Source organism: Arachis stenosperma, chromosome 4 (genome assembly GCF_014773155.1).
Source record: "Arachis stenosperma cultivar V10309 chromosome 4, arast.V10309.gnm1.PFL2, whole genome shotgun sequence".
NCBI classification, from domain to species: Eukaryota; Viridiplantae; Streptophyta; class Magnoliopsida; order Fabales; family Fabaceae; genus Arachis; species Arachis stenosperma.
In genome coordinates, this window is record NC_080380.1 from 130934301 (window position 1) to 130961918 (window position 27618).

Sequence of the window (27618 nt, forward strand, 5' to 3'; positions counted from 1 at the left end):
GTTGGAAAAATCCATCGGTAACCAAATAGTTTTCGAGTAGGTAATCTATCATAAAATCCGACGGACGAAAAAATTCGACGGTAACTGATTACTTGCGAGGTTTATACCATCGAATTCCATCTGACGTTAAATATGTCGGTAGTTAACTTACCGTCAAATTTTATTCATTTTTTCGACGGTACCCTGTGTTTTTCTTGTAGTGCTAGTGAAAAAAATGCGTGCATATGTCACTACTCGTTCTTTTTTGTGCTTTCTGCAACACATAAATTTTTGTTGATTAGCTCAAAAACTTGTTGATATAGCACACAAATTTTCAAAGTATAACACACAAATTTGCATATAACACAAACTTATCGATATAGCATATAAATTTTTACGCATAGCAAACATATTTATGCACATAGCACACAAATCTTTGCACATAGCACAAATTTTTACTGTAAATGTATTTTATTAGTTGGGTGAGTCAATGTTCTAAGTATGTAATCCTCCAAAAATTTCTATGTGCACATAAAAAATTCTATGCTATGTAACAAGATTTTTATATTGTTCACAAAAATTTATGTGTTGTGCGTATTTCATTGGTTGAGTGTCAATGTTAAAAACTTTGTGCTGTATACTAGAATGTGTGCTGTGTTCTAAAATTTATGTATTATGCATCAAAATTTCTGTGCTCTAATTTTTTAAACATTTATAAGAGAAGAAGAAGACGAAGATGATGACAATCATAATAAAAGAAGACGAGGAAAAAAAAAAGAAAAGAAGAAATTAAACAACAATAACAACAACATCAAGAACGGTAATAATTAAATAATTTTTTAGTAACAATAAACAAAGTGTAACTTACTTTTTTTCACATAAAAACTAGTATCACTTGCTAACATGTTAAAGGTTAAAAAGAGGGTAATAAACCATTGAGTGTTCTTAATAAACCAGCAAAATGATACCATTGTCATATTGTCTCTATAGTGACTTGTGTAAACTTAATTTAATCGGAAGCATTAATTAAAATTTTAAAAGTTGTGATTTTCATACCTAGATTGGTTACTATAATACGTTTTAGTTATGATAGAGTTGGATTTTAAAATTGGTTTTTCTCCCTTTTCCTTTCTTTCAGACGTTCATCAGAATGACAGTTTTCTAATGTTCAGTAAAATAAAAACTATAAAACATCGTGTATATTAAGCAGAGAGGACCATCTTTATATGTGTCATTACCTTTAAATCTAATGCGTCCATAAAACATTAGCATTAACAAATGAGATTAAGTCATTAATAATTGATAAATAACTACAATTAGGCCAAAATAAAAGTTTAAATTACAATAAATTTCTAACATTCTCCCACTTGACTTAAGTGTAATCACATTTTCACACATTACATAATTGTTTCAATATGGTAAAATACTTTGTGTGAGTTATGACAGTCATGCATTAAATATAAAATATTTCTTTTTATATACTATAACTACTAGCATCTTACTACACAAGCTATATAAATAACACAATTTTATATTGGTCCCATAAAGTTTCTAGATCATTATGTTATAACTCATAAAATAATATTCTTTTATCTAGAAACAATAAACTGTCAATGTTTAGAAAACACATAAATAAACATAATGAGCTCAAAGTGTTAGCATCATTCAAAAGAATCAAAAGACTCATTCTATGTACATGTTCCTTAAATGTCTTTAGTTGTAATCATTTAGTCAATGGATGAGCAATCGTAAATTCTGTTCTAACATATTCTATGGACACTCTCTGTTTCTGAACTTCCTCCTTAATGCCAAAGTACTTTATTTTCATATGCTTGGCACCTTTAGAGTATCTATCATTTTTTGAGAAAAAATACAGCTGCAGAATTATCACAACAAATTTTCAATGATCTAACAATTTGAGTCAATAATACCAAGTCATGAAATAAAATTTCATAGCCATAAAGCTTGATTTGTAGCTTCAAAACATGCTACAATTCTACCTCCATAGTAGATGTTGCTACAACATTTTGCTTAGAGCTTTTTCATGATATGACAGCTTTTCTAAATAAGAATACGTAGACAAATGTAGACTTTTTTTGTGTCAACACATCTACTAAAATCTGAATTTGAATAACCAATTACTTTTAATTGGCTTGACCTTTTGTACATGAGCATATAGTTCTTTATACCTTGAAGATATCTTAAAACTTTCTTTGCAGTTTTTCAATGATCCATTCCAGGATTACTTTGATACCTTCCTAGTATTCCTATTGCAAAATTAATGTCCAGTCTTATGCAGGTTTGCACACACATAAGACTACCCACTACAGAATTATATGGAATTGCTTTCATTTGCTTCCGTTCTATATCATATTTTGGGCATTGCATAAGACTAAATTTGTCCCCTTTTGAATTGGTGCAATTCTTGCAAAATACTTTTTCATATTGAATCTCTCTAGAACTTTATTTATATAGGCCTTCTGAGACAATCCTAACAATCCTTGTGATTTATCACGAAAAGTTTCAATTTCTATCACATAGGATGCCTCTCCCATATCTTTTATTTTAAATCTTCTAGAAAGATATTCTTTAGTCTCACGCAACATTTTCAAATCATTTGTTGCAAGTAAAATATCGTCAACATACAAGACTAGAAAAATGAATTTACTCCCACTGATCTTTGGGTATATGTATACATTAACATTTTTTTCAAAACCGAAAGAAAGAATGGTATTATTAAACTTAATATTCCATTGTCGTGAGACTTGTTTTAGTCCATATATTGATTTCTTAAGTTTACATACCATACGACATTTTTCTTCATTTGGAAAACCTTCAGGTTGATCCATATAAACTTTTTCATTAAGGTCACCATTCAGAAAGGCAATTTTTACATCCATTTGATGTAGCTCTAAGTCATAATGAGCCACAAGTATCATAATGATACGCAATGAATCTTTCTTAGAAACAGGTGAAAATGTTTCTTTATAATCAACACCATTCTTTTGAGTAAATCCCTTAATAACAAGTCTAGCTTTATATCGTTCAATGTCTCACTTAACTTTGAAGATCCATTTACAAACAACAGACTTAGCACCTTCTAACAATTCAACAATATCCCAAATTCTGTTATCTTTCATAGATTTTAAGTCTTTTTTATGGTATCAATTTATTTTCCTAAATCATCACTATTTATAGCTTGTGTAAATGAAACTGGATCTTTAAATATTTCAATATCTTCTTCTTATAAATAAGTCTCATAATAGTTTGGAATAGTTGACTTGTTTTTTCTTTGAGATCTCTTTAATGGTACTTTTAGATACTTATTTCTTTCTGATATTTGTGAGTTAGTTTTTTTCATTGGGAGTATTATCATTCAAATTTTGTTCATCACTATTAATGTGTTAAACAATAGTTAGAACAACTCTTAGAGTAGGTATGGATAAAAGAACACTAACATGTATAGGAATATTAACTTTAATTTTCTTTAATTTCACATTTTGATGATTTTTACTCCCACTAACTTCACCATTTTTAAAGAATTTGACATTACCAGTTTTTACAATTCTTGGACTATAGTTTGGATAATAAAAAATATACCCTTTAAATTTCTCTGGATAGCGAATAAAATAACCACTTACTGTTTGAGAATCTAATTTTTTTTCTTGTGGATTAAATATTCTTTTTTCTGCTGGACAACCCCAACATGCACATGTTGTAAACTAGGTTTTCTATTAGCTCATAACTCAAAAGGAGTCTTTAGAACAACTTTATTAGGAATTCCATTTAGCAATACACGGTAATATTTAATACATACATTCACAAGAATTTGGGTAAAGAAGAATTGCTCATCATACTTCTAACCATATCCATGAACGTTCGATTACGTCTTTCTACCATACTATTTTTTTGCGGTGTGTATGGCATTATGTATTGTAGACATATGCCATGTCTTTCTAGAAGTTTTACAAATGAACTAGGATATTATCTTGTTTCATTATGTTTTCTATAATATTCATCACCTCTATCTTAACAACTTTCACCTTTTTGTCTAATTGTCTTTCAACTTTTTTACATTTAAATGTCAATAGCATCAACTGCTTGAGACTTTTTTTAAGTAAATAGATATATTCATAACGTGAAAAGTCATCAATAAAGTGATGAAATATTTTTCTCCATCAATAGATGGGAGCATCAAAAGGTCCGCATATATCAGTGTATATAATTTCAAGAAGCTGACTACTTTTTGTGGCACCTTTCTTGTGTTTGTTTGTTTTGTTTTTCCTTACTACAGTCCACACATAAACCAAGATCAATAAAACTTAGATTTTGTAAAATTTCAATATTTACTAATCTTTTCATAGTTTTCATTCTTTCCTTGAATATGTGACCCAAGCATTTATGCCACAAGAATGCAGAACTTTCTTTAGGCGTATTTAGCCAACTATGTTATTCTAGTACTCAATAAGCAAAGATTTAGACAATTAATCAAGAAATTTTAATCTATATAAGTCATCAATTAGAACACCATAACCAATAATATCAGAATTTTTAAATAAATTAAAACAACCATGTCCACCATTAAAAGAAAAATCACAATTGTCCAACTTTAAAACAAAAATTAAATTCCTAGATATTGAAGGTACATAAAGAATTTTGACAAATCTAAACGAAAACTTGTATCCAAAACCAAATGATAAGTTTCTATTCCTTCACTTGGTGCTTTCACACAGTTTTTCTTATAGAGGAACATCTTACTTTGGCTTATAGTTTGGATTGTAAGGAATCCCTGCATTACATTAGATACATGATTTCTAGCACTAGAATCAATCCACCAAGAATGATGAGGAATATCAATTAAATTTGATACATATGTTTTGAATATACCTTTCTTTTCAAACCATGCTTTACGTTTAGGATAATATTTTTGAAAATGTCCTTCCTTCTTGTAGAAATGATATTGTTTTGCATTGACACGTCCTTTCTTCTTAAAATTTTTGGGTTTTGTCTTTAATTTCTTTTTTTTATTTGCCAGCTCCTTGAAACAAGTTGACATAATGACCACCACAATTCTTAAGTCTATTATATTTTTATATGAGCTTTCCAATCAATTCAATAACGTCCTATTTTTTCTTCATAACATTATAACTAATTTGAAAAGTTCTGTACTCAGAAGGTAGTGAGTTTAGAATAAACTGCATCATAAAAGAATCATCAACTATCATACCTAGTGACTTTAATTTTTCAGCAATAGTCATCTTTATAGTATGCTCTTGCATGCTCTTAGACCTATCAAATTTCATGGCCGTGAGCTGTGACATTAATATACTAGCAAGTGATTTACTCAGTCTTCCACAAACGCAAGATATTCTTATGTAAGGGTAATCTTAATATTGCTTGCAGTAGCCATTCACATAAACATAAGGCTCAATTTGTTCCATACTTCTCATCATTAGTGACCATGGATTTTCTTCTAAAAGTGATAAGTCAAGATCCAAACGACCTAAATAGAACTTCACTTGCTCATTCCATTCAGAGAAATTAAACATAATAATAGATAAAGATTGCGAATAAATTAAAATACCTATAATTTAATCATACAATGCTCATATTAATTTTAAGTTTATCATCTACTCAGATTACGGAACATAACAAAGCGTATTATAGTTTATCTTTCGATAAAATTCTACAATATACTAACATATTAATAAATATCATATTTATCATACTTAAAGATTGAAATTTCTGCCAAATACATATATCATCTTTGGATAATACATATATTTGACTCAAGAATAATAAAAATTTTTCTGTTAATAATAGAAAAGATTTTTCTTTGGGTAAATCTAATTCTAAAATTAATTAAGACATTATTAACTATACTACCATTTTACATTATAACTTGTCACTTTGGTGTACACAAGTAGTAAATAATCAAAATAAACTTAATACTATAAATAAAATATCTGTAACACCCTAACCTTTAGCATGTCATGATCGTACCAAAAGTAAGGAGTTATTAACATGTTCTCCTTATTTACTATTTAATATTGAGCCTTTAGGTCGATATCGCGTTTCAGTTTATAAGAAAATACCAGAAAATTATTTGTAGTAATTCAAATCACACAATTATTAATAATAATAAATGCTATACAAATGAATTCAATATAAAACTCAAATACAATACCTATCCCTCTGGATAAAATAAAACTTAAAGCAACAAGGGCGAGGGAACTCTATAAAAATAACAGGAATCACAAGTAAATCTACTAGTCGTCTGCATCTTCTAACTGAATCTTCGAACCTGTGTCACTGAAAGGGTGGAAGATTTTGGGGTGAGAATAAACCACACGTTCTCAGTAGGGAATGGGAATGCCGTAAAAGTAATGAATTTAATGCAAATAATTAACTTACTTAGTAAAACTATTTTGTTAACCCTTTGAAAATACTTTTATTTCTACTTTAGATAAATAATTACTTTTCTTTAAATTTCTAAACTCAAAACAAATTTTAAATATAAAACTAGTCACATTTTCTGTCTCTCAGCCACATAGTTAATCCTCAGTCAAATGTCAACTCGTAATCACTTTAATACACTCACAAACAAATAGTGCAAGCAAGAGATTCAATTTTATCGGATGTACAAGCAAGTCACAACAAGACAAACAATACAATCACAAAGTAATCAAACAAGCAAGCGCAATCAAATGCAAATGTGCAAACAACATGATGCATGTCTATCCCTAACGCAGGCCATGAGCTCATGTGTCGGTTGCCTACCCGCTCCCGACATTACCCGGGCACAAGTCCCAGATATGGCTTTCCAGATGCATCAGTGTGCTTATAAGTCATACGGCTAGGCCGCATCAGTGTGACTTTCCAAATCAATAAGCGTACATCTGGAAAACAATTCTCAGTGTGTGGGCGTCCCCACTTTACATTTGGCACTAAGGCCCAAACAATGTCACATCTGCTCTCCTGTGGCAGACGCTTCATTAATTAATATATTCCTTTAATCTTTGTTCTCTGCTCTCCTGTGGCAGAGATTCCTTTTCTTAAAAAAAAACAAACTCAAAACAACACTTAGAACAAAATCTCTCCTTATAAAATTGGATTTAAAACATTATGTTTTTCTTAATAAATCTAGTTTAAAAATAGAATACACCTTTTCTCAACTAAATAAATCTCAAATAATTTAATTTTCCAAAACCAAATCTTTTAAAATAACTTTTCAAATAAAACCTCAGATTTTTATAAAATTTCGGCAGCACTTCCCCTAAAACTCGGGGTTAGCCACCCTTTTTCGGGTCCCAACTGAACCATTTTCAACCTCTTTTCAATCGAGAAATCAAATACATATTTATCAAATTCAGTCACAAACACAACTCAAACTCATCATTCAGTCACTTCAAACAATCATAAATTATTTACAAATACCCATTAGACTTCCATGGCATTCATAGTTTAAAAACAGTTAATTTCAAAACAAAATCTCCGACCTCCGTATGAAATCAAAATCAATGAAAACTCCGGAGAAACTTTTTGACCGAGCTGCTGAAGAGGAAAGCTTCAAAAATCATCTGTGCCTCCTAGAACTCCAGTTGGCCGAACTCAAGGGGAAGAGGAGCTACGTTACCGTCAACTTCCACCGATTAAAAGTGACGCCAATACGTAAAAGAAGAAGATACGAACACTTTTACCGGATTAGCTTTTTTATTGGAGTTACGGATCTCAAAAAATCAAAGTCGGAAACCTTATGGTCATGGAGGTTCTCTCTTCCTCACTCTCGGTTCCTTTCTTTCCTTTCAAGTTCAGTGACAAATGAAGAGAAGTGAATATGGATTATTGATTAAGTGGCATTAGTTTATTGAAATGAAAGGACATGTGTCATACTTATATGTGTATATATATATGCTTATGAACCACACTTCTTATTTCTTTTCTTATGGCATCGGTAAAAGAAAGAAAAGGGTAATGAAATTATATGATTATTAAAATACATGTGTCATGTTTATATATATAATAGCTAAATTTGACTTTCCTTATCTTTCCTTTGTTTCCTTAAGGCTTCGGCCAAAGGAATAATAATAATAATAATAATAATAATAATAATAATAATAATAATAATAATAATAATAATAATAATAATAAAAAATTCACTTAATTTTGCCTATCAAAATAATTTTTAATAAATAGTTTAAACTAATAAAATAAGTTATAATTAAATTAAATTTCAATAATCATAAAATTTTATTTAATTATTTTTATTAAAAATAATTTTTTAAAAAACAAAATCTCAATATAATATAATAATTTATAAATAACTAATTACTTAATTTTTAAAAAATCCAAAGTCTTACAATATCAATTCAACTAGGTATCTTTTAAAAATTGTACAATATTCAGTCTTTTATTACAATAATTTAAAAAAATTAAAACAAACACATCTAAAAATTATGAATAAATTTAGTATCTTTTTAAAATTAAATACACATTCAAAATACAAACTAAATAAAACTGAAATTTAAAATTTAAATTTTAAATTTTTGTTTCTATTTAATTATTAATATATTATAATTTAAATACATATCTAAAAATTAAATTATTCAAAATTCAGAATTTTGATTTTAAAATTATAAAATAAACCTTAAACCATCTATTTATTAAGTAAACTCGTACAAAACACTCAAAGAAGTAGAGAAGTCACGTTTGCCCCACATCGAAAACCAGAGAAGTCATCCTCCGCCGGCGTTTATTCACGCCACCTTCCTCTTCTACGCTCATTCTCGATACTGCCTTCCTCCTTCTCGACGCTCATTCACAATGCCGCATTCTCCGTCGTCAACACTCATCTTCGTCGCTGCCTTCCTCTTCCTCCTCACTGTTCATCTGCATTAACGTTGTCGTTCGTCCATGGCGAAAACTTACCTAAGGTTTGGATGGATCTCTCACACAATTACTTTTTTTATTATTCTGTATAAATTTTTTTATTTTTTTTAAATAAAAAATCAAATAAAATGGCCTGAAGAGATTTTCATATATATTGCAATGTTAAATTATTTTTGCATGTGCAATTTCTGTATTTTGGAAGTGTTTCAAAAATATTTTTTATATAATTTCATAATTTTAGATGTGTTACAATTATTTTTTAATGTTTAAATTTAAATTTTAGATTTATGATTTTGGATGTGTTTCAAAAATATTTTCTGTATAACTTATTAATTTTAGATGTGTTACAATTGAAAAAGAAACTACAATTGAAAATATTTTAGTTTGTGTATATAATTATATTCGACCATTTATCACTGAAAGTCATAAAATAGATTCTGCATTTTATCAAAGGTACAATAAGTAAGGGATTAATTTCTTTTAAATGCACTGACTTTGAATTTTTTAGCAGAATAGAAGAAAGAAAAAAACTGTGTTACAGAGAGAAGGAACGTAAAAGAAGGAAATAATAACTAACTATGAAGTGGGTAGGAAGTTAGAAAAATTTTAGTTTTTAAAATTTAAATTAATCTTAATTATAAATGTGTATCCTAAAAAACAGGAATATGTTTTAATTAAAAAATAATTAAATAATATTAAAGGCTGACCGAAGGCTGAATTTTATTGTACAAGTAGTATTTTTCATAAAATATTTATAGATTTTCATAAAACTAGAGTACTCAAAATAAATTCACAGTTGTCATCAACATTAAACATGAACTCAACATTAAATTCATACATAAGTATAATTTATGGCCAAATTAAAATTTTTAAAAGAAAACGTGTAGAACATATAAGACCACAAATATTTAATTTTGATGTCATGAAAATTTAAAATCCACTTAAATTAAAATCCTACTATAAATAATTAATAAAAAAAGACCGTGACATCATAATTAGACTAGAGAAAATTATATACTTTTGAAACACATGACTCTAATACCACGTGTAAACTTAATTTAAGTGAAGCATTAATTAGAATCTTAAAAGTTGTAATTTTCATACCTAGATTTGGTTGCCATAATGAGTTTTAGTTATGATAGAGTTAGACTTTAAGATTGGTTTCTCTTTTTTTTTTTCTTTCCAACATTTATTAAGATGACGGTTTTACTTTGTATTTTTTAATGCGTCCATCAAATATTAGTATTAACGGATGAAATTAAATTATTAATAATTTATAAATAACTACAATTAGACAACAATAGAAAGTTAAATTACAATAAACTTCTAACAACCTATTATCAAAAACTATTATTTATATACTCAAAATTACATGTTGATCTTATAAAAAATTTGTTTATATTCGATTCAATTCAATTCACCACGTATATTACTAAAAATATTTATTACAAGATAAAATAAAATAATTTTTCTCTTTGTATAGCATTAATCACTCCATTATATTATTTTTCACGACAGCATTAACCTCTATATTAGATCTTACAAGATTTCTTTGTAATTAAAAGAACTTTAAAAAAGTAAAATTTCAAAAAAACCCAAAAACTATATAAGATACTTGCCAAAATAGTTAATACATAAAAAAAAATTAAGAGTTGTTTATCAATTTTATTCATAATTAGATTATTCCACAAATATCTTACATCTTTTGAAAGAATTTTTTGTTGTAAAATAAAAATTAAAATAAAAAAATATAATTAGATAACTCTAGTAGTAATATTCACCTCAATTACCATCTCAATATAATAGAAATAATTCACATATATATTACTAATATATGTAGTAAAGTATATAAAAAAAGAAGGTGTTCTGAAAGTATAAAGAGAAAAGAAATTGTTTTTGTTATTGCTATGTGTGTTATTCACTGAGGTTTAACCTCTATTTGTATACGTACAGAATTTTAAGTTTTTCAACGTTATTAATTTCATTCTTTCTTGAGAATATAAGTCACTTATAGGAAATGGGCATCCACATCCCATTCTTATCACAACACTCCCTATTGGATGACCATTTAGGATTATGTCTCATTAAAACCTTACTAAAGAAAAACCAATGGAAAAAAAAAATTTTTGTGAAGGAAAAAGAGTACAATATCCTTTTATGGGGACTGCCTCATTAAAAATCTTGTCAAGAAAAATCCAATGAAAAAAAAAACCTGACCAAGGAAAAAAAGAGTACAGTCTCTCCCTTTTGTCGACATCATTTAATATCTCGAAATCGGTGCATCCCAATCTCATGTACTAATCTTTCAAATGAGGATTTTGGGAGTGATTTTGTGAATAAATCTGCCAGATTGTCACTTGAGCAGATCTGTTGGACATCTATGCTTTGTTCTATCACCTTTAATGTATCCACCTTTAAGTTGAGCAATGCATGCTGTATTATCTTCAAACAGGACAGTTGGAGCTATCTTATGATCAATCAGTCCACATGATAATAGAATATATTGAATCAAACTCCTGAGCCAAAAACACTCGTGACTTGCTTCATGAATCGCTAGTATTTTGGCATGATTTGAGGATGTTGCAGCAATCGTCTGTTTCATGGACCTCTATAATATAGCTGTTCCACCATATGTGAACAGGTATCCTATTTGAGATCTCGCTTCTTATTTGAATCATGAGTTGTGATACATAAGTACTCATGATTTCCCTTATTCATAGTTTCATATGATATCCATCTCGACGAATATCTTTAAAACTTAACAAGTTCCTTAGAGACTTGGTAGACAATAGTGCATTATTTATTATAAATTTTGTTCCTCCAGTAAACAAAATTATAACTCTTCCGGAGTCTTCTATCACATTGTCCAACATATTCTTTTTTTTGGCACAAGATGGGTAAAACATATATTACTTTTAAGAATAGTGTGCAAACTTGCACTATCCGCAAGGCAAACATGCATCTTCACTATATGTCCTTACTATTTTCTTTAAAGATAAATAATAATAAAATGAGTAGTAATACATGCACAGTCAAATTGAATTCTTGATTGGAATTATTTTTCTAAGAAACACTGTACATAATGTCATATATTAAAATTTTATTTTTGTCACTATTATTATTATTATTATTATTAAAACTTGACACATTTAATGATTTCAAAATTCTTAAACATAAACATTAATATTTCATTATTTATATACATCATATTTGAAACTTAAATACATACAAAATAAAATTTAACAATAAGTTTCTTACATTATTTATTTATATGAATACTTAAAAATTTCACATATTAAATTATTCCATCATTGATCAAATGACCAATATTTCCTTCAGGATCCTCAAAGAAATCAGATACATCATAATGAGTGGTAGAATTTTCAGCATCATTTGAAACAAAATTTGTTTCTTTTCCTTTGTCATCCTTTTTCAATGATACTTGATAAAGATCGACTATGTGCCTTGGGGTACGACAGGTATGCGGCCAATGGCCCTTTCCACTACAACGGAAACACTTATCCTCTATTGATTTATTTTGCCCAATAATTCTTTCTTTATCCCACTTCCGGTGAGATCCTTTCTTGTAAACATAATTCCTTTTTCTTCCATAATTTTTCTTCTTTCTAAAGCCTTGCCATTTACCTCTTTTGGGGTAATGATTTGCCGCATTTACTTCAAGAAATGGGGCGGCGTCAGCAGAGCGCGCTTCGTGATTCTTTAAGAGCAACTCATTGCGTTCAACAACAAGAAGGCAAGAAATTAGCTCAAAATATTTTTTAAATTCTTTTTCTCGATATTACTGCTGCAGGAGCACATTCAAGGCATGGAAGGTCAAAAAAGTTTTCTCAAACATATCATTATCAGTTATCTATTTTCCACATAATTTCATTCGTGAGGTGATTTGAAACATTGCAGAATTATATTCATTTATGGATTTAAAATCCTGTAAACGCAAGTGCGTTCATTCATATCGGCCTTGAGATCGAAAGTATCACCGTCTTTTGATGATTATATCTTTCTTCAAGGTCTTTCCACAGATCTACATTATCTTTTAATGTGAGATATTCATCTTTCAATCCTTCGTCAAGGTGACGACGAAGGAAGATCATGACTTTGGCTTTATCCTTCTGGGATACATTATTTTTAGCTTTAAATCCTTTAATGGTATCTCTAAGATCTATTAAATCAAGATGGATTTCAGCATCTAGTATCTATGATAAATAGTTGTTTTCAGATATATCAAGAGCATTAAATTCAAGATGAGAGAGCTTTGACATAATGAAAATTTGTTACCTGAGTCTTCCTAAAATTTGATCAGAGTTTCGTGCTGATAACGTGTTGTGAAATAAAAATTAAAATAAAAAAATATAATTAAATAACTCTAGTAGTAATATTCAATTCAATTACTATCTTAATATAATAGAAATAATTTACATATATATTACTAATATATGTAGCAAAGTATATAAAAGAAAGAAGGTGTTCTGAAAGTATAAAGAGAGAGGAAATTCTTTTTGTTATTGCTATGTGTGTTATTTAGTGAGGTTTAACCTCTATTTATATACGTACAAAATATTAAGTTTTTAAATGTTATTAATTTCATTCTTTCTTAAAAATATAAACCACTTATAGAAAATGGACATCCACATCCCATTCTTATCACCGTCATTTTGTAGATAATTAACCCCTCCAGCTCAGAACAATGCTAGAAGTTTATTGATTTTCATGGTTAAGTTAGAGGCTAATTTTTTTTGATATTGGAGGAGTGTGTGAGTTATGCTTGGTTATGGTGTATACAGGTGTTAGACACAGGTATGGGATAGGGAGAAATCGGACCGTCCGAGTTCTTTGTTAAAAAATTCGTTGATCACAAATCGGACCGTCCGATTAGTTTTTGTTTTTTTTTTGTTTAATTACTCTGTTAGTCTCTATAGTTTCGTGAAATTTTCAATTAGGTCTCTATACTTTTTTCCCTTTTAATTGGGTCCTTATACATTATTTTTTTTTTCAATTTGGTCCCTATTAACGTTAAACGTCAAAAAAATGTTAGTCAATTGTGAAATTACTTTTATACCCTTAGGGACCTAATTGAAAAGAAAAAAACTATAGGGACTTAATTGAAAATTCGGTGAAATTATAAATATTCAATAAAAAATATTTCTGTATTCCTATTCAATGATTCTAAGACATGAAAAATATTCCTATAATCTCTTTTATTTTGTCACTATCATTCTTTTGCTTATTTATATAAAAATTGAACCTTTAAATCATAAACAATATAAGGATCAAGAAATTAATTAACTTGGTACAAAACTACAAACCCAGAATGATAAATAAAAGAAATCTTGGATAGCCATTCATCATGTTTACCTCCAGATTACTGAAATGAAAATACCTGGGTTCAACACCATGGTTAATATTTTCAATGTACATTGACTTATAGTGTCAAGAGCTAACCCCTATCATCCTATTTCTGTCAGTGAACAGAACTATCATGAACATGAAAGTTTGTTCAATAACTTTTGATGAAAGAGCCCAACAATTTTATGTTTTAGACAATGAAGTGAAATTTTTAGTACTAACAAAAAAGAATCAAATTCTCTTCTGAGATAAAACTAAGATTACAGTATCCAACTATTCATATCTATATGTATCTATATGGGGGTAAAGGAGATTTATCCAACAAAGTTTCGATGACTTAAGGGAATTAATTCAGTTTGTTACATGGGAATAAATTTGGAATGCAATCATCTCGATTGGCTGGGGTTTTAAAGTAAAATCAACTCTGAAGATGAAAATTGTAAACAGGTTAAAGGGAAGACAAGAATGTTACAGAAAAAATATATGGTTTTCCTATCAGGTAATTACCACCATTGATGAGCAAGAACTCCACTTTGTCTGAGAGAATTGAAGAGCTGCAAGCATTGATCATATGTTTTCTCATACTTTGCACTCCTCTGCCCAGGGCAACATCTTTGCCATCTATTATAATGACATTCTAGGAAAATCTCGTCTACCAAACATATAGCCCCAGTTTCAAACAGCCTCGGAATCAAATCAAATTCAGTGCCCTCCACATCCATCTTCACCACCACAAAATCATTCTTTGAAACAGTATTTTTCAACCAAACAGCAAAATCAAAACCTTTTATCTTCAAAGTTATCCACGGTTTCAGTGGCTCCATAGGAATCAAAGGCTCAACATTTTTAACTAAATCATGCTTATACTCTGGAACAGAATACTTGTCACTTGAATCATCTTCACTACCCTCAAAATAATCAACTTTTACTAATTTATGAACAGCATCAACATCATAAAACTCTTTCTTCAAAGCAATTTCCCGTATTTGAGGCATTGAAGAATCAAACCCTTTGATATAACGTGATTTCACTAATACGAAGCAAGAATCAAACAAATCAAGGAACGAATTGAAGCTGTAAGTGTCATTAGGGTTTACCAAATGGAACACCGCGAACCCTTCTGGTTTTAGCGTGCGGCTGACCTCCGCGGCGAACTCCGCCGGAAACGGCGACCTCTCCAGCGAGCCCTCACCTGAGAAAATGAAGTCAAAGCGACCTCTCCGCCTTCCTAGAGATTCCGACGGTGCTCTTGACACCAATCTCTCTCATCGTGAAAACGTCGCGTCCCGTTGGAGTTTCATGGTCATGGCCTCGCTGGAGTCTTTGGACGCCAAAGAAGCCGACAAAACCGAGGTGGCTGGCGCCGCTGCCGCCGCCATAGATGAGCTTCCTCGTTCAAAGAAACGCTCCGTTAATTCTGCCATGGCAGGACCGAAGGTCACTTGGGGATGTTAACCCTGGAAGTTTTGGGAAGGGGGGGGGTATTTTGGTATTTTAAAAAATAAGAGTGAAACAGAATTAGAGATTTAGGAAAAAGTTGGAGAATCTTTAATTTAGGAACGGAATATTCCGTTAAATCTAACTGTTTGGTTATGGTAGGGACCTAATTGAAAAAAAAAATTAGTGTAGAGATCCAATTAAAAGAAAAAAAAGTATAGGGACTTAATTGAAAATTTCGTGAAACTATAGGGACTAACAAAGTAATTAAATCTTTTTTTTATTTATTTAACATGAAATCGGACCCTCCGTTAAGAGTTTTTGTTTTTTTTTTTTAAACTGAAAACGGACCCTCCGTTAACAATTTTTGTTTTTTTCAAATTTTCCTTTAAAACAAAACGGACCCTCCGTTTTTAGTTTTTTTTTTCTTTTAAATCAAAACGGACCGTCCGAGTTTTATAAAAAAATTATTTTTTTGTAGATCTCCTCTAATCGGACTGTCCGAGTTCCTTGCTCTAAATCGCTCGGTCCGATTTCAGCCTCCTGACACCACATGCAAAAAAAGCACCCCTACTCTTCATAATGCTGTTACACCCCACTCCTTCCTCCATATTAAAAATAAAAAGCGTAAGTTAGACACCCCTTTTGATTATTTTTTTTCTTATGACCTACGTAATATAGTTTGGCCCAAATATTGCTTTTGAACAACTCCAAGATATTCAACAAGCATACAATAATTTCTCACAATTATATCTATAAAGTCAAAATAAACAAGAGATGACAGATATATAGAGACCAACACATGCATTCAAATTTTGATAACATATTGAAATTTTATTATACACCATCATATATATTATATATAAATTGGTTCCTATCTCGGAAGAAAGGTACTTTCAGATATCTCATTAACAGAGAAAGAACTCGATGACTCGCCAGCAATTGTTTTTGTTGGATTCATTTTAGCATGCAAGAAAAATGCTGGTTCTCGTGGAGAAGGCAATTCAAGTGAGATATTACTAAGATATGACACAATTGTTGATATTGTAGGTCTTTCGTCTGGATCTTCTTGAACACACAATAAACCAATCTGAATGCACCTTATAACTTCAAATTCAGAACAATTTTCTTTCATTTTTGGGTCTAATACGGATAGTGGTGTTTGGTTGCAAAATTGTCTCCATACCTGTAACCAATTTATCAACTTAATAGAATCATTAAAGTAAAGTATACTTTTAGTGTTTTATTTTAATAAAAAATATTCTAATGTTTAATTTCATTCAATTTTGTCTCTAACGCTTTTGATTCATTCAATTTTATTTTTAACATTTAGAATTTTTGTCAAGCTATTTTTAAATGTTTTTAATTTTTCCCTAATATTTTAGATAGAATTAATGTCCAAAGACGTAAATAAAAAATATTAGAGACAAAATTAAATGATATTAAATATTAGAAATATTTTTGAAAAAAATTATAAAAGTTATGAACAAAAAGCATACTTTTTTTAAGACTTGCATAGAAGGGGCAGAGTTGTGTTACATTGAAGAATTTATATACTAGATGAGAAAGTTTAGGAGGCCAGCAGTTTTATTAAAATTTGGCCAACATTTAACCAGCAAAAAAAAAAAAGTGAGTAATCTTACACTATTAGATATAATCTCATGCCATTAAAAATACTAATAATAGCTAATTAATAATTATAAATTACAAAACTTACTAGCCCTCTAGCACTCCTCATATTAGATTATTTCACTTACTAAGCTTAGAAGACCCTCTGCAATACGGTACAATTCGTTGGATCCTACATTCTTTTTTCCTGTAATAATTTCGAGAATCATGACTCCAAAACTGAAAATATCTGACTTTTCAGAAAATTTTCCTTGCATTGCATATTCAGGAGACATATAACCCCTATAAAATTAGAAAGAATGTATCATGCCATGCTTAAACTTTTCATGAATAGCTTATATATAGGAAATGATAGAAAGGCGACTTACAGGGTTCCAACAACTCTAGATGCAGATCCTTGTTGTTGATCTATGATTCGAGCAAGACCAAAGTCTGAAATTTTAGGATTCATATTTTCATCTAGTAATATATTACTAGGTTTAAGATCACGATGAATAATTTTGAGACGAGAATATTCATGTAAATAAAGAAGTCCCTGAGCAATTCCATCTATAATATTATAGCGTTCAGACCAATTTAACAACTTCTCGGAATGAGGATCTACAAAATTTTTAGTGAATATATATTAATACATATTAGACAACTAGATACTTCAAATATAGTTCAAAATATATAATGCAAATTAATCACAAAAATATGCGAAAGTTAAATAACTAAAGAGAAGTTTAAGAGGGGAAAAGCAACAAACCGAACAGAAAGTAATCCAAGCTCTTGTTTGGAACATATTCATAGATAAGTATCTTCTCTTGTCCTTCAAGACAAAATCCTAAAAATGCCACTAGATTTTTATGTTGAAGTTTGGCTATTAATAAAACCTCGTTTTTGAATTCAGTAGCACCTTGGGTAGAACTTTTTGAAAGTCTCTTTACAGCTATATGTCGTCCATCAGGAAGAACACCCTAAAATATATAAAAAAGAATATTAAAAGTAATTGAAAGAAATAGATTTTCTCTTTTTTATTTTCTCTCCTACCTTGTAAACTTGTCCAAATCCACCTTTGCCAATCTCATTCTCTTGTGAAAAGTGATTTGTTGCCGCTTCAATTATAGACAAATTGAATTGCAAGCCCCCTATAGTGTTACTTTCATGACCAACTAGACAAAACAAATTATTAACATTTTAAATCAAATAACTTTGCAAATTTCTCTAAGCTTACAAGTAAATTGTAAACTATCAATTATATTGAATTTTTCATTTTCCACAAGATACTTACAATTTTTCCTGAGGATGGTCTTCTTGTAACTTTTTCTTGTTCTTTTCCGAAACAAATAGCAACAAAAAGAGAGGAGTAACACCAAAGCAACAACGGGGACAACAATAATCAAGATAACTGCTCGTGATCGACCAGTTTTCACTACAATACAAAAATTATTATTCATAAATATATAAATCATATTCATATATGTTTTAAAGTTAATAAAAGAAAAAATAAATGAGGACATCAACATTCTTTTTTTTTTGTCAATACACTATTTACACACATCCACTCACACATTTAGAGCTTTTAAATTACAGTCCAATCTTAATTGAGAATTGGACCCGAATAGAGTATTCTGAGAGACAATTAAAATGCCTTTGGTTTACATTTTTATTTTTTGTTTTTATTTGTAGTGTTTTTTGTTTTTTAAATTTTGAATTTTATAAAAAAATAAATAAATAAAATTTTATTTTTTATTTTAATCTTTTATTTTTATTTTTTCTTTCACAAAATTCAAAAAATAAAAAATATTAAAAATAAAAATAAAAAATAAAAATGAAAATCAAACGCACCCCTAATTTGTCTTTTGAACTCCGCCTCGATTGTGAGGAGTGGGGACATCAACTTAAAGGCTAGTGCTCTTGTGTAGAAAGTAACTATTTTCTATACTTATAGAAACACATGTCGTTATTAGAAGAACGTTGGGTGCTATGCAGGAATATTAATAGAGACAAATTCTGCACTATTGGTCCTATAAAATTTGGGAATGGATTCTTTCCATTTTTTTGACAATTGATTAAAAAAATAAAGTGTGATTTTTTATTATTAATTTTGTAAGTGAGATAAAAAATAAATATGAGAGAAAATAATAAAAAATTAAAAATCATATTTTATATTTTTAATTTTTTTTTAACAATTGAAAAAATCCATTCTTCGAAAGTAGATCCTATTTGAAAGGTACTTTATGTTAAAAGTTGCTGACTGTTGAGTCAAATTAATTAAGACATTAATTAACGATTATTTTTCATTCTTTTTTTTTATCTTTTTCTGTGATAGTGTGGATATTTTAAAAAAAAAACGTTGATGTCGTGGATCCTCAATTCCCATTTGGACAAGGTCATCTATGATCCATCAAAGATTTACATAGTTTTCAAGGCCTAAGAAACAAAAATCACTATTCACTACCGCATAGGACCCAGCTCACTTTAATAACTTCTTATTAAAGATTTAATTTAATATAATTTAGTTAGTGTGTGTTTGAATTAAAGTTTATAAATAGGAGTTTATATAAAATTAATTTTATAAATTTGATTTGGATAAAAAATAAATTTATGTTAACGTGATTTATGTTTGGTAATTTTTATATTAAAATAAATTATAATAAAATAAATGTTATTTAAATTACACTATTTAAAATTATTTTTAGATAAAAAATTACTAAAAAAGATATTAATTTAAATAATTTTTTTATATTATTCTATTATTTTAATTTAAATATTTGAATAAATTTTATTAATTAATTTTATAATAAAATTAATATTTATTTATTAAATTAAAAATAATATATAAAAATTGATAAAATATATTTTATATTAAAAATAGAAAAATATATGAATAAACTAATAGTTTAATATCTTAATGTAAATAAATATTAAATTAAAAGATAAAACGTCAATAAAATACATAAAAAAATATCTTATACATAGCCAAATAAATATAAGTAAAAAATTAAATGAACAAAGTCAAATAAAAATAAAAAAGACTTCCTAAAAGATAAACATAAAGAATAGTATAATAAATGATAAAAAAAAGTTCATATGAACCAAGAATTAATAAAAACAATAATATGCATAAGAAATGAGAACTCTAAAAAAATAATATAAAAAATACAATAAAATAAAAAAATAAAAGGTTAAAAGAGAATAATACAAATTTTATAATGTCAAATAAAAATTATTTTATATATTTTTTAAATATTTTTAGTATTTTTTAATTTAATATTATTTTGGAATACAAATTTTTATTAGTTACAATTTTATTGTTATTTATAGTTAATTTTTTATTTACTTTATCCTTTTTAATAGAATTATAATTCCTATTATATAAAATTTCAATAATAAACATAGTATATAAACATTACAAGTTAATATAGATGATTAATTGTATTTTTTTATAGGAAAAATAAAAAATAGAATTAATAAAAACTAAATAATTTTTTTCGCTTAATTTTTCAAAGATAACAGGCTAACATGAATGTGAACATAAAAATTATAATTTTAGTTTAACATAAATTAATTAATTTTTATTTTTCAATTTTTCAGTTAACTAATATCCAACCCAAATTAAATTGATCTTATTCTTAAAATCTCTCTTACTCACGCAACCTCTTAAAATGAATGATATGAATAGTAAATTAATATGTCATATTAGTATTATCATTATTATTATTATTATTATTATTATTATTATTAATCATGTACTATTACAAGTAAAATATTAAAAAAATATAAAATTTTAAATTTAGAATTTTAAATTTTAGATTCAAAATTTGTTATTTTTGTTTAAATTATATTTTTTTTAAATTTAAATGTACTGATTTTTAAGATTTAGGATTTTAATTTTATTTTTTTTATATTATGTTTTATTTTAAATTTAAATGTACAAATTTTGTGGAGACTAATTTTATACTTTAAACATAAAAAATAGAAATATAAGACTAATAAATTCATATTTTATGATAATTTTTGGATTGAAAAAAAAAGTGAAATCAATTTAATTTGTACATATTTTTCGTAAATGCATATTTTTGTGAATTTTTTTAATTATGCTTAATTGTTAGAAACATGTTTTTTAGGTCTTTAAAAGTTTGATATGTTTGTTTAAGTTGTTTAAGGTTTAAAAGGTAAAGATGGCTTGAAAAAATAGAAGAAAAGCATGTAGAAGTGAAGATTTCGCAAAAAAAAAAAAAAAAGAAGAAGGGAGCAATTCTATCTTCTGCCCACGTACCAGTGAAAAATTTTACGCATGTGCGTGTGCACCCACATGTGTGCGCGCACCCTGATCGCGTGCCTCATTTAAAATAGCACATGATTTGCAATTTGGAAACCATATTTAAAGTAATTTATGAAGGGACATAGAACATCATACACTCATTTTTCTTTGTTTTTTTTACGGTTTTAGAATCTTGAATTTTCGAAAGAGAAGTTCTAACTTCTCTCTAGAATTCAAGGGTTTCTTATACATTTCTCTCTTGCTTTTAGGTTTTAGTTTATTTAATTGTAATTCGTAATTTATGATTTCTTATTTTGCTGCTCTAATGTTTTAGAATTTCTTATTACTTCTTCTATTTTGTTATTTTATGTCTTTAAATCCTTGTTGAATTCTCATTTTCATTAAATAAATTTGATGTTTTATATTTTATTATTGTACTCCGCTAAGGAGACAATGAGGAATCTTGACAATGTGTACGAATTTTGAATTTGGCCCAAAATAAGAAAAAAAAGAAATTCAACCAGTTATTTTAAAAAATTAACCATCCCAACTCTAATTTATCAAAGAAATTTATCCAAACACCCTCTTCCCCTTCCCCCTCCCCTCCCAAACCATCTGCTACCCCACCCTCATCAATCATCCCACCACTCCGGCGTTAGAAGCTCTCTTACCGGCCATCAAACAACCATCCATGTAAATATTAAAATAATCCTCCAATTACCTAGTGAAATGACCATCCAACATTTGTTAATTATATATACTTAAACTGAATAAAACAAAATAATCATCCAATTAAAAATTAAAATAACCATCTACATTCCCAGTGAATTGAACATCCAGCATCTAAATTCGTCCGTTAATGTATATACCTTGGCCAAAAACCTCCGCAACACCACGAAACAAAGCACTCGCCTTCTTGATATCTTCAATCCGATGCACCACATCCACCGGAGGCAACCCACCAAACCCCAAATCACCATACACGTGGCACCATCCCCACTCGCTATATGTCACGGATGAAGACGCTAGGACGGTGAAACCCGTCAACTGTCGGGGGCTGCACGACCGCCGCGTTGGTGGGCTGCGCAACGGATGCAACGTGCGCGAAGAAGGTGTCTTCATCGGATGTTCTCGGACAGCTGGACGGCATCGGGTTGCATTCTGGGCGGCGGACGGTGGTGATCTTCTCGGCGTCAATGCGGAAAAAGTGGAAGAGACTGCCGAAGCTGCTTAGGCGAATGACGCAAACTGCGCGATGGTGCTGCTCGGGCATTCACAGTGCGCACGACAGCGTCAGCCGGAGCTATGGTTGACGGCGACTGCTGTCGGTGGCGGTACGACATCGGTGAGACAGGAAGACACTGGGCGAGAAGGAAGTCACATCACATGGGAGAGAGGGGGACCGTTTTTGCAGTGTATGTAACTGTTGCAAATCCTTATTTACTTTGAATTTCAAATTGGAAATTATTAAAAATTAGTTAACTTAATTATCATTTGATGTTAATTTTAATTTTATCCCTATGGTACACGTTGTATACTAAATTCATTGTCTTCCCATATTTTCTCTTTATTATTGCTTAATTGAGATGTTATTATTGTTTCTTGAATTGTGTAGTTGTAGATTTTACTAATTCTTACAATTTATGAAGTTTTATGGTTATGCACTCTAGGTATTTGATAAAATGCTTAACTTAGTTATAGAATAAATTTTATATTCTTGGCTTAAGTTGGAAATTTGGGTGAACTTGAGTCATTAATATCCAAGTTAAGTGATAATCCAGAGATATTAATTAATTTTGTTTTCGCTAAAGCTAATCTTTTACTAATTCAATTAATAAGTTAGTTAGGACTTGTGGATTAACATTAATTAAGTCTAATTGGCTTTTCTTTGGGTTTGTTCTTTGTAATTAATTATTATGTTGTGGTTAGTGACAAGGATAGTAATCATATACCCTCAATTACTTTAATTGTCCTTAGTCTTATCGCTTTGCTATTTAATCCTTGCTTGCTCTTTTAATTTCTTAATTATTATTTAAATTTTCATCAATTGCTATTAAATCTCCGATTTTTTCATAGCCAATAATAATACACTCGATTGTGATTTCTAGGGAGAACGACCTAAAATTAAAGTCCTAGTTATTGATTTGAAATTGTGGCATCTTTTGCTAAAATTTGAAAAGTGTTAAATTTCAGTTTAGAGCTACAATGAATCTTGAGTTTTAAACTTATGAATTTTTTAAACCATGGTTTAGTACTTGTCAAAGGCATTAAATCTAAAAATACGTTCTTGCGTAATTGCATTCATTTAATAGATCTTAGGTTGCGTTTGTTTCATAAGACTAGAACTAGGGAATTAGGATTGAGTATTGTGTTTAGTGGTCAGAGAAATTTTAGTCTCGAGATACAAAATTTCAGTCCATTCATTACTTTTAGAAAGTGAGACACAAGGGATTAAAATTTCTAGAGACGAAAATTGAAACTTTAATAATATTTCTTTTTAAAAATATTTTCATTTAACTTTTCAAATTTTAAATATATCCTTCAATCTTTATATTTATCTTAAACTAAACATAATACTAAGTATAATCCAATCTTATACACTTTATATCAAATACAATACAAAATTTCTGTCTTTTAATATCTGTATCTCAATCTCTCTTCTAAACATAACATGAATAATCATTAACTGAATAAAGACCAATCTCTAATAGTTACCTAGTCATATTATTTTGAAAACTACTCTATTTTTAATATTAAAAAATAATAGATGAATAAAGTATTTTTATAATAAAGTTTAATATGTTTTGTTTTTTTAATTAATTTTTATCGTGTCAATAAATGATTAAACCAATTTAATTAAAATTAATTATTAAAATAATTTGATCATATAACATTATTGTTTAATATTTATTTATGAAGTACACAAATTTCGTTCTGTTATTATGTTCATATATATCTAATATGAAAGACTGATAATGGATAAGGTAGGATAGGATTTAAACTATATCCTAACTTTATTTTATCTTACTTGTGGATTGAGAATCTTTCAGCTCTAATCTTATCCGCGTCCTAAAATTTTAAATCCTACCTTACTCTACCCTACCCTACCTTACTCGTAGAAATATCAAAATTTTCAAAGTAAATATAAAATTCAATCATTTTAAATTTTATTAATAAAATAAAATATAAAAAATTAACACTCTAAATTACTAAATTAACTAACTAAGTTAGTAATTGATCATTTATTATAAATCATTACATGAGAAATGTTGTGAATTTAACTCTCATCTTTTTCACTATATATTTAATTTTTATAAAAATACGTATTAAAACACACTTAAATACCATTAAATAAAGATATATTTTTAATATTTTTAAACAGGCTTAAATACCATTAAATACTAACTATGTGTCAAGTATTATTATTTACTTATATTTTTAAAATAAATTTAAAAATTTTATATAATATTATTAATTAATACAAAAAATATTTAACATATTTTGTCTACCTATACTTTTTTAATTGTAAAATATTTGTTTATTCTTTAACATTAATAAAATTAATATATTGTTATTTATAAAAAATTATATATATACACACCAAATTTTCGTATCTAATAAAAATTTAAAATTAAAGTGGTTGTCTGTACTTGTCATTTTGTATCATGTGATGTGAGTGCGTGCGAGTGCTTCCTGCGTGCAACTGTGAAGTAACAGAACTGTATTATAACATTATTGGGATATAAAATACTCTATCCATACCTGTAGTTGTAGTTGACGGAGGCTGATCGTCCGTACCATTCCTATAGAATGGAAACAACTCAAACCTCAAAGTGCAGCTTGGATACAAAACTCTGCCACCTATGCTTCCCAAACAACACCATGGAATCGCCGTTTCAATCACATCGTGAATACAGTAATTACAATCCAAAGTAGCCAAATCTTTCGTGCACTGCCCCTGCACGAACAATCTTTGCACATCGTTCAACACAAACGACTCTGTGTAATATCTGTCACTCCGATCCCAGATTTCTCCGGCCACCTTCGTCAACGCACTCCACAGTTCGTACTTGTAGTAGCTTTTGTAATCGTCATAGTCGGTAACATTCATCATCTTGAATCTCGGATTAGTTCCCATTGTTCTGAAGAAAGAGTAGTTGGAGTAACGAAGCAAGCAATGGTTGTACCAGATTACAGCCTCCATGGACGTTGGACACTCGGAGGCGATTCGGTTTGTGGCGTTGACTATGCAGTCTGCGCAGAGAGAAGAGGGTAGGTCAGCGCGGCACAAGTAGAGGCCAAAGAAGTTGTTGCTAACATTGCTCATGTAGAACTCGTTGTCGTTCGAGTTTCTTGCCTTGGAAGACAAGTCAAAGAGGAGCGTCGTTAGGCGTTTCTGTAAGTTTGTGGGTTGATTATTTGAACATTGGTGAGACAAATAACCCGGATCTGGCGAATATTTCGACTCCATGATTTGATACTTTGTAGCCGGAGCAAGTGCTTTAGAGACGCCATGACGATAGAAAGGGTAAAATTCAAAGCGAACATTACAGCTGGGGAGCAATACTCTCCCTCCTCGTCTTCCTTTACAACATTCATGGATCTGCCCAACGGCGAATCCAAGACAAGATCTGCAATCTCCAACCGAGAGGTCCTGAGTGCACTGAGCAAGAGCAAAAATCGTCTCAAGTTTTGTTACCTTTTGTTCCTTTGTGGCATACTTGTCGAGAGAAAACGCGGCTTGATCTGCAGTTTTGTTCATTGTGTTGGCAAGAAGAGGGACAAAGATGTCTTGATTAATGGAAACATTGAAGTTGTTGGACATGGGAGTGAAGGGCTCTGTTTTTGGAACAGAAAAGAAACGAGTGTTGGAATACCGAACCATGCATTGTTCGTACCAGATCATACCCCATAGGGATAAGGTGCACTCTGTAGAGAGAACATGGGTTGCGCTTTGAACGCAGTCTCCACAAACATCAAAGGGTACATCACCCCTGCACATGAAGAGTCCATACACTGCATTAGAAGTATCTTTGTTCTCTATGATGGTGTTGTTGTAGAAGATGGTGATGGTGGCTTTGGAAGATAGGGATGAGAAAAGTGTCATGAGGTTTCCTTGGTAGGTGCTGTTAAAAGTGGTCCTATCTTCAGAACACTTTGGGCCTTGGTAATCAAGTTCTTTTGCTTTAGTAGTTGTTGGGAAACTCATGATAAAGCTAACAAGGGAAAAGATGAAGGTAAGAAGCCTGAGGAAGTTGAAGTTCAAAGCCATGGTATGGTGGAGCTAATAACATGTACGTACATACCAATTGCCAAATTTGTTTGTGTATTAATAATAATGAGGGAATGAATTAATGAACAACTGCATGTGGGTGCCGAATAATGTCATAAAATTATTCTTTTCACAAGTATAAACTCATAAATTTAAATTAATAAGAGAAGACATATAATAATTATATTTTATATATTCTTTTAAATTTATTTTTTTTTAAATTTGTTTATTTTTGTCTTATATTAATTTTCTTTTAGAAATTAATAAAAATTAAATTCTAAAATCTTTTATAAGTAAAATTTTAATACTATGTTATAGATTATTTTTTTTAATTTAAACAGATAAAAAAATATATTTCTAATAAATAATAATGCAAGTCAATGGTGGAAAAATTGCAGGGTTAATTAGTCAAGGTTGTGAGTGTAAAACACTTCACAAGACAAGAGAAATCTAGATAGAATATGAATGCTATGGGAATTTGGATGCTAAGTGCGACAATAATTATCGGGAAGAATTATTATTATATGAATAAGACTTTGCTAAGAAGAATTTTAGTTACTTGAATCCCCTATTCCCCTTCCACATTATAATGCATTGAGAGCGACGCTCATACATAATTATGATATTTCTGATCTTGATATACCCATTTTAAATGTATATTAAAATCAATTATTAGTATAAAATATATATATTAAAATATAAAATATATATTAAAAATAAATTAAATAATATATATTTCAATATAATTATATAATAATTAATTTTAACGTACAAGTAACGTTTTTATTTTCGATATAAT

The 27618-nt window shown here is 29.1% G+C and overlaps 1 protein-coding gene across 3 annotated transcripts; it reads right to left on the minus strand.

The window, feature by feature from the left end:
* Positions 1–16502: 16502 nt before the first annotated feature.
* Positions 16503–26765, minus strand: LOC130976531 (cysteine-rich receptor-like protein kinase 25). Of its 3 annotated transcripts, none has more exons than XM_057901414.1 (7): positions 25310–26765; positions 18572–18712; positions 18331–18452; positions 18047–18257; positions 17667–17730; positions 17427–17580; positions 16503–16855 (listed from the first exon to the last, which is right to left on the minus strand). In XM_057901414.1, exons 1-7 carry the CDS (start codon positions 26754–26756, stop codon positions 16544–16546), a joined length of 2451 nt encoding a protein of 816 aa, XP_057757397.1. In that variant the 5' UTR covers positions 26757–26765; the 3' UTR covers positions 16503–16543. The 3 variants fall into 3 exon arrangements, with proteins under 3 accessions (XP_057757397.1, XP_057757396.1, XP_057757398.1); XM_057901413.1 differs by having other exon boundaries at positions 17667–17898; XM_057901415.1 differs by having other exon boundaries at positions 16552–16855; positions 17427–17485; positions 17667–17898.
* Between the last annotated feature and the right edge of the window lie 853 nt (positions 26766–27618).

Bases quoted from the DNA above. Each gene is read 5' to 3' on its own strand.
- LOC130976531 (XM_057901413.1), bottom strand. From the start codon at position 26,756: ATGAGTTTCCCAACAACTACTAAAGCAAAAGAACTTGATTACCAAGGC. The intron at 18,713-25,309 runs GTATGGATAGAG...TTTGTATTGTAG, and splicing joins TCCGTCAACTACAACTACAG to TGAAAACTGGTCGATCACGA. The intron at 17,899-18,046 runs GTTTGTTGCTTT...AAAATTTTGTAG, and splicing joins CTTGGATTACTTTCTGTTCG to ATCCTCATTCCGAGAAGTTG.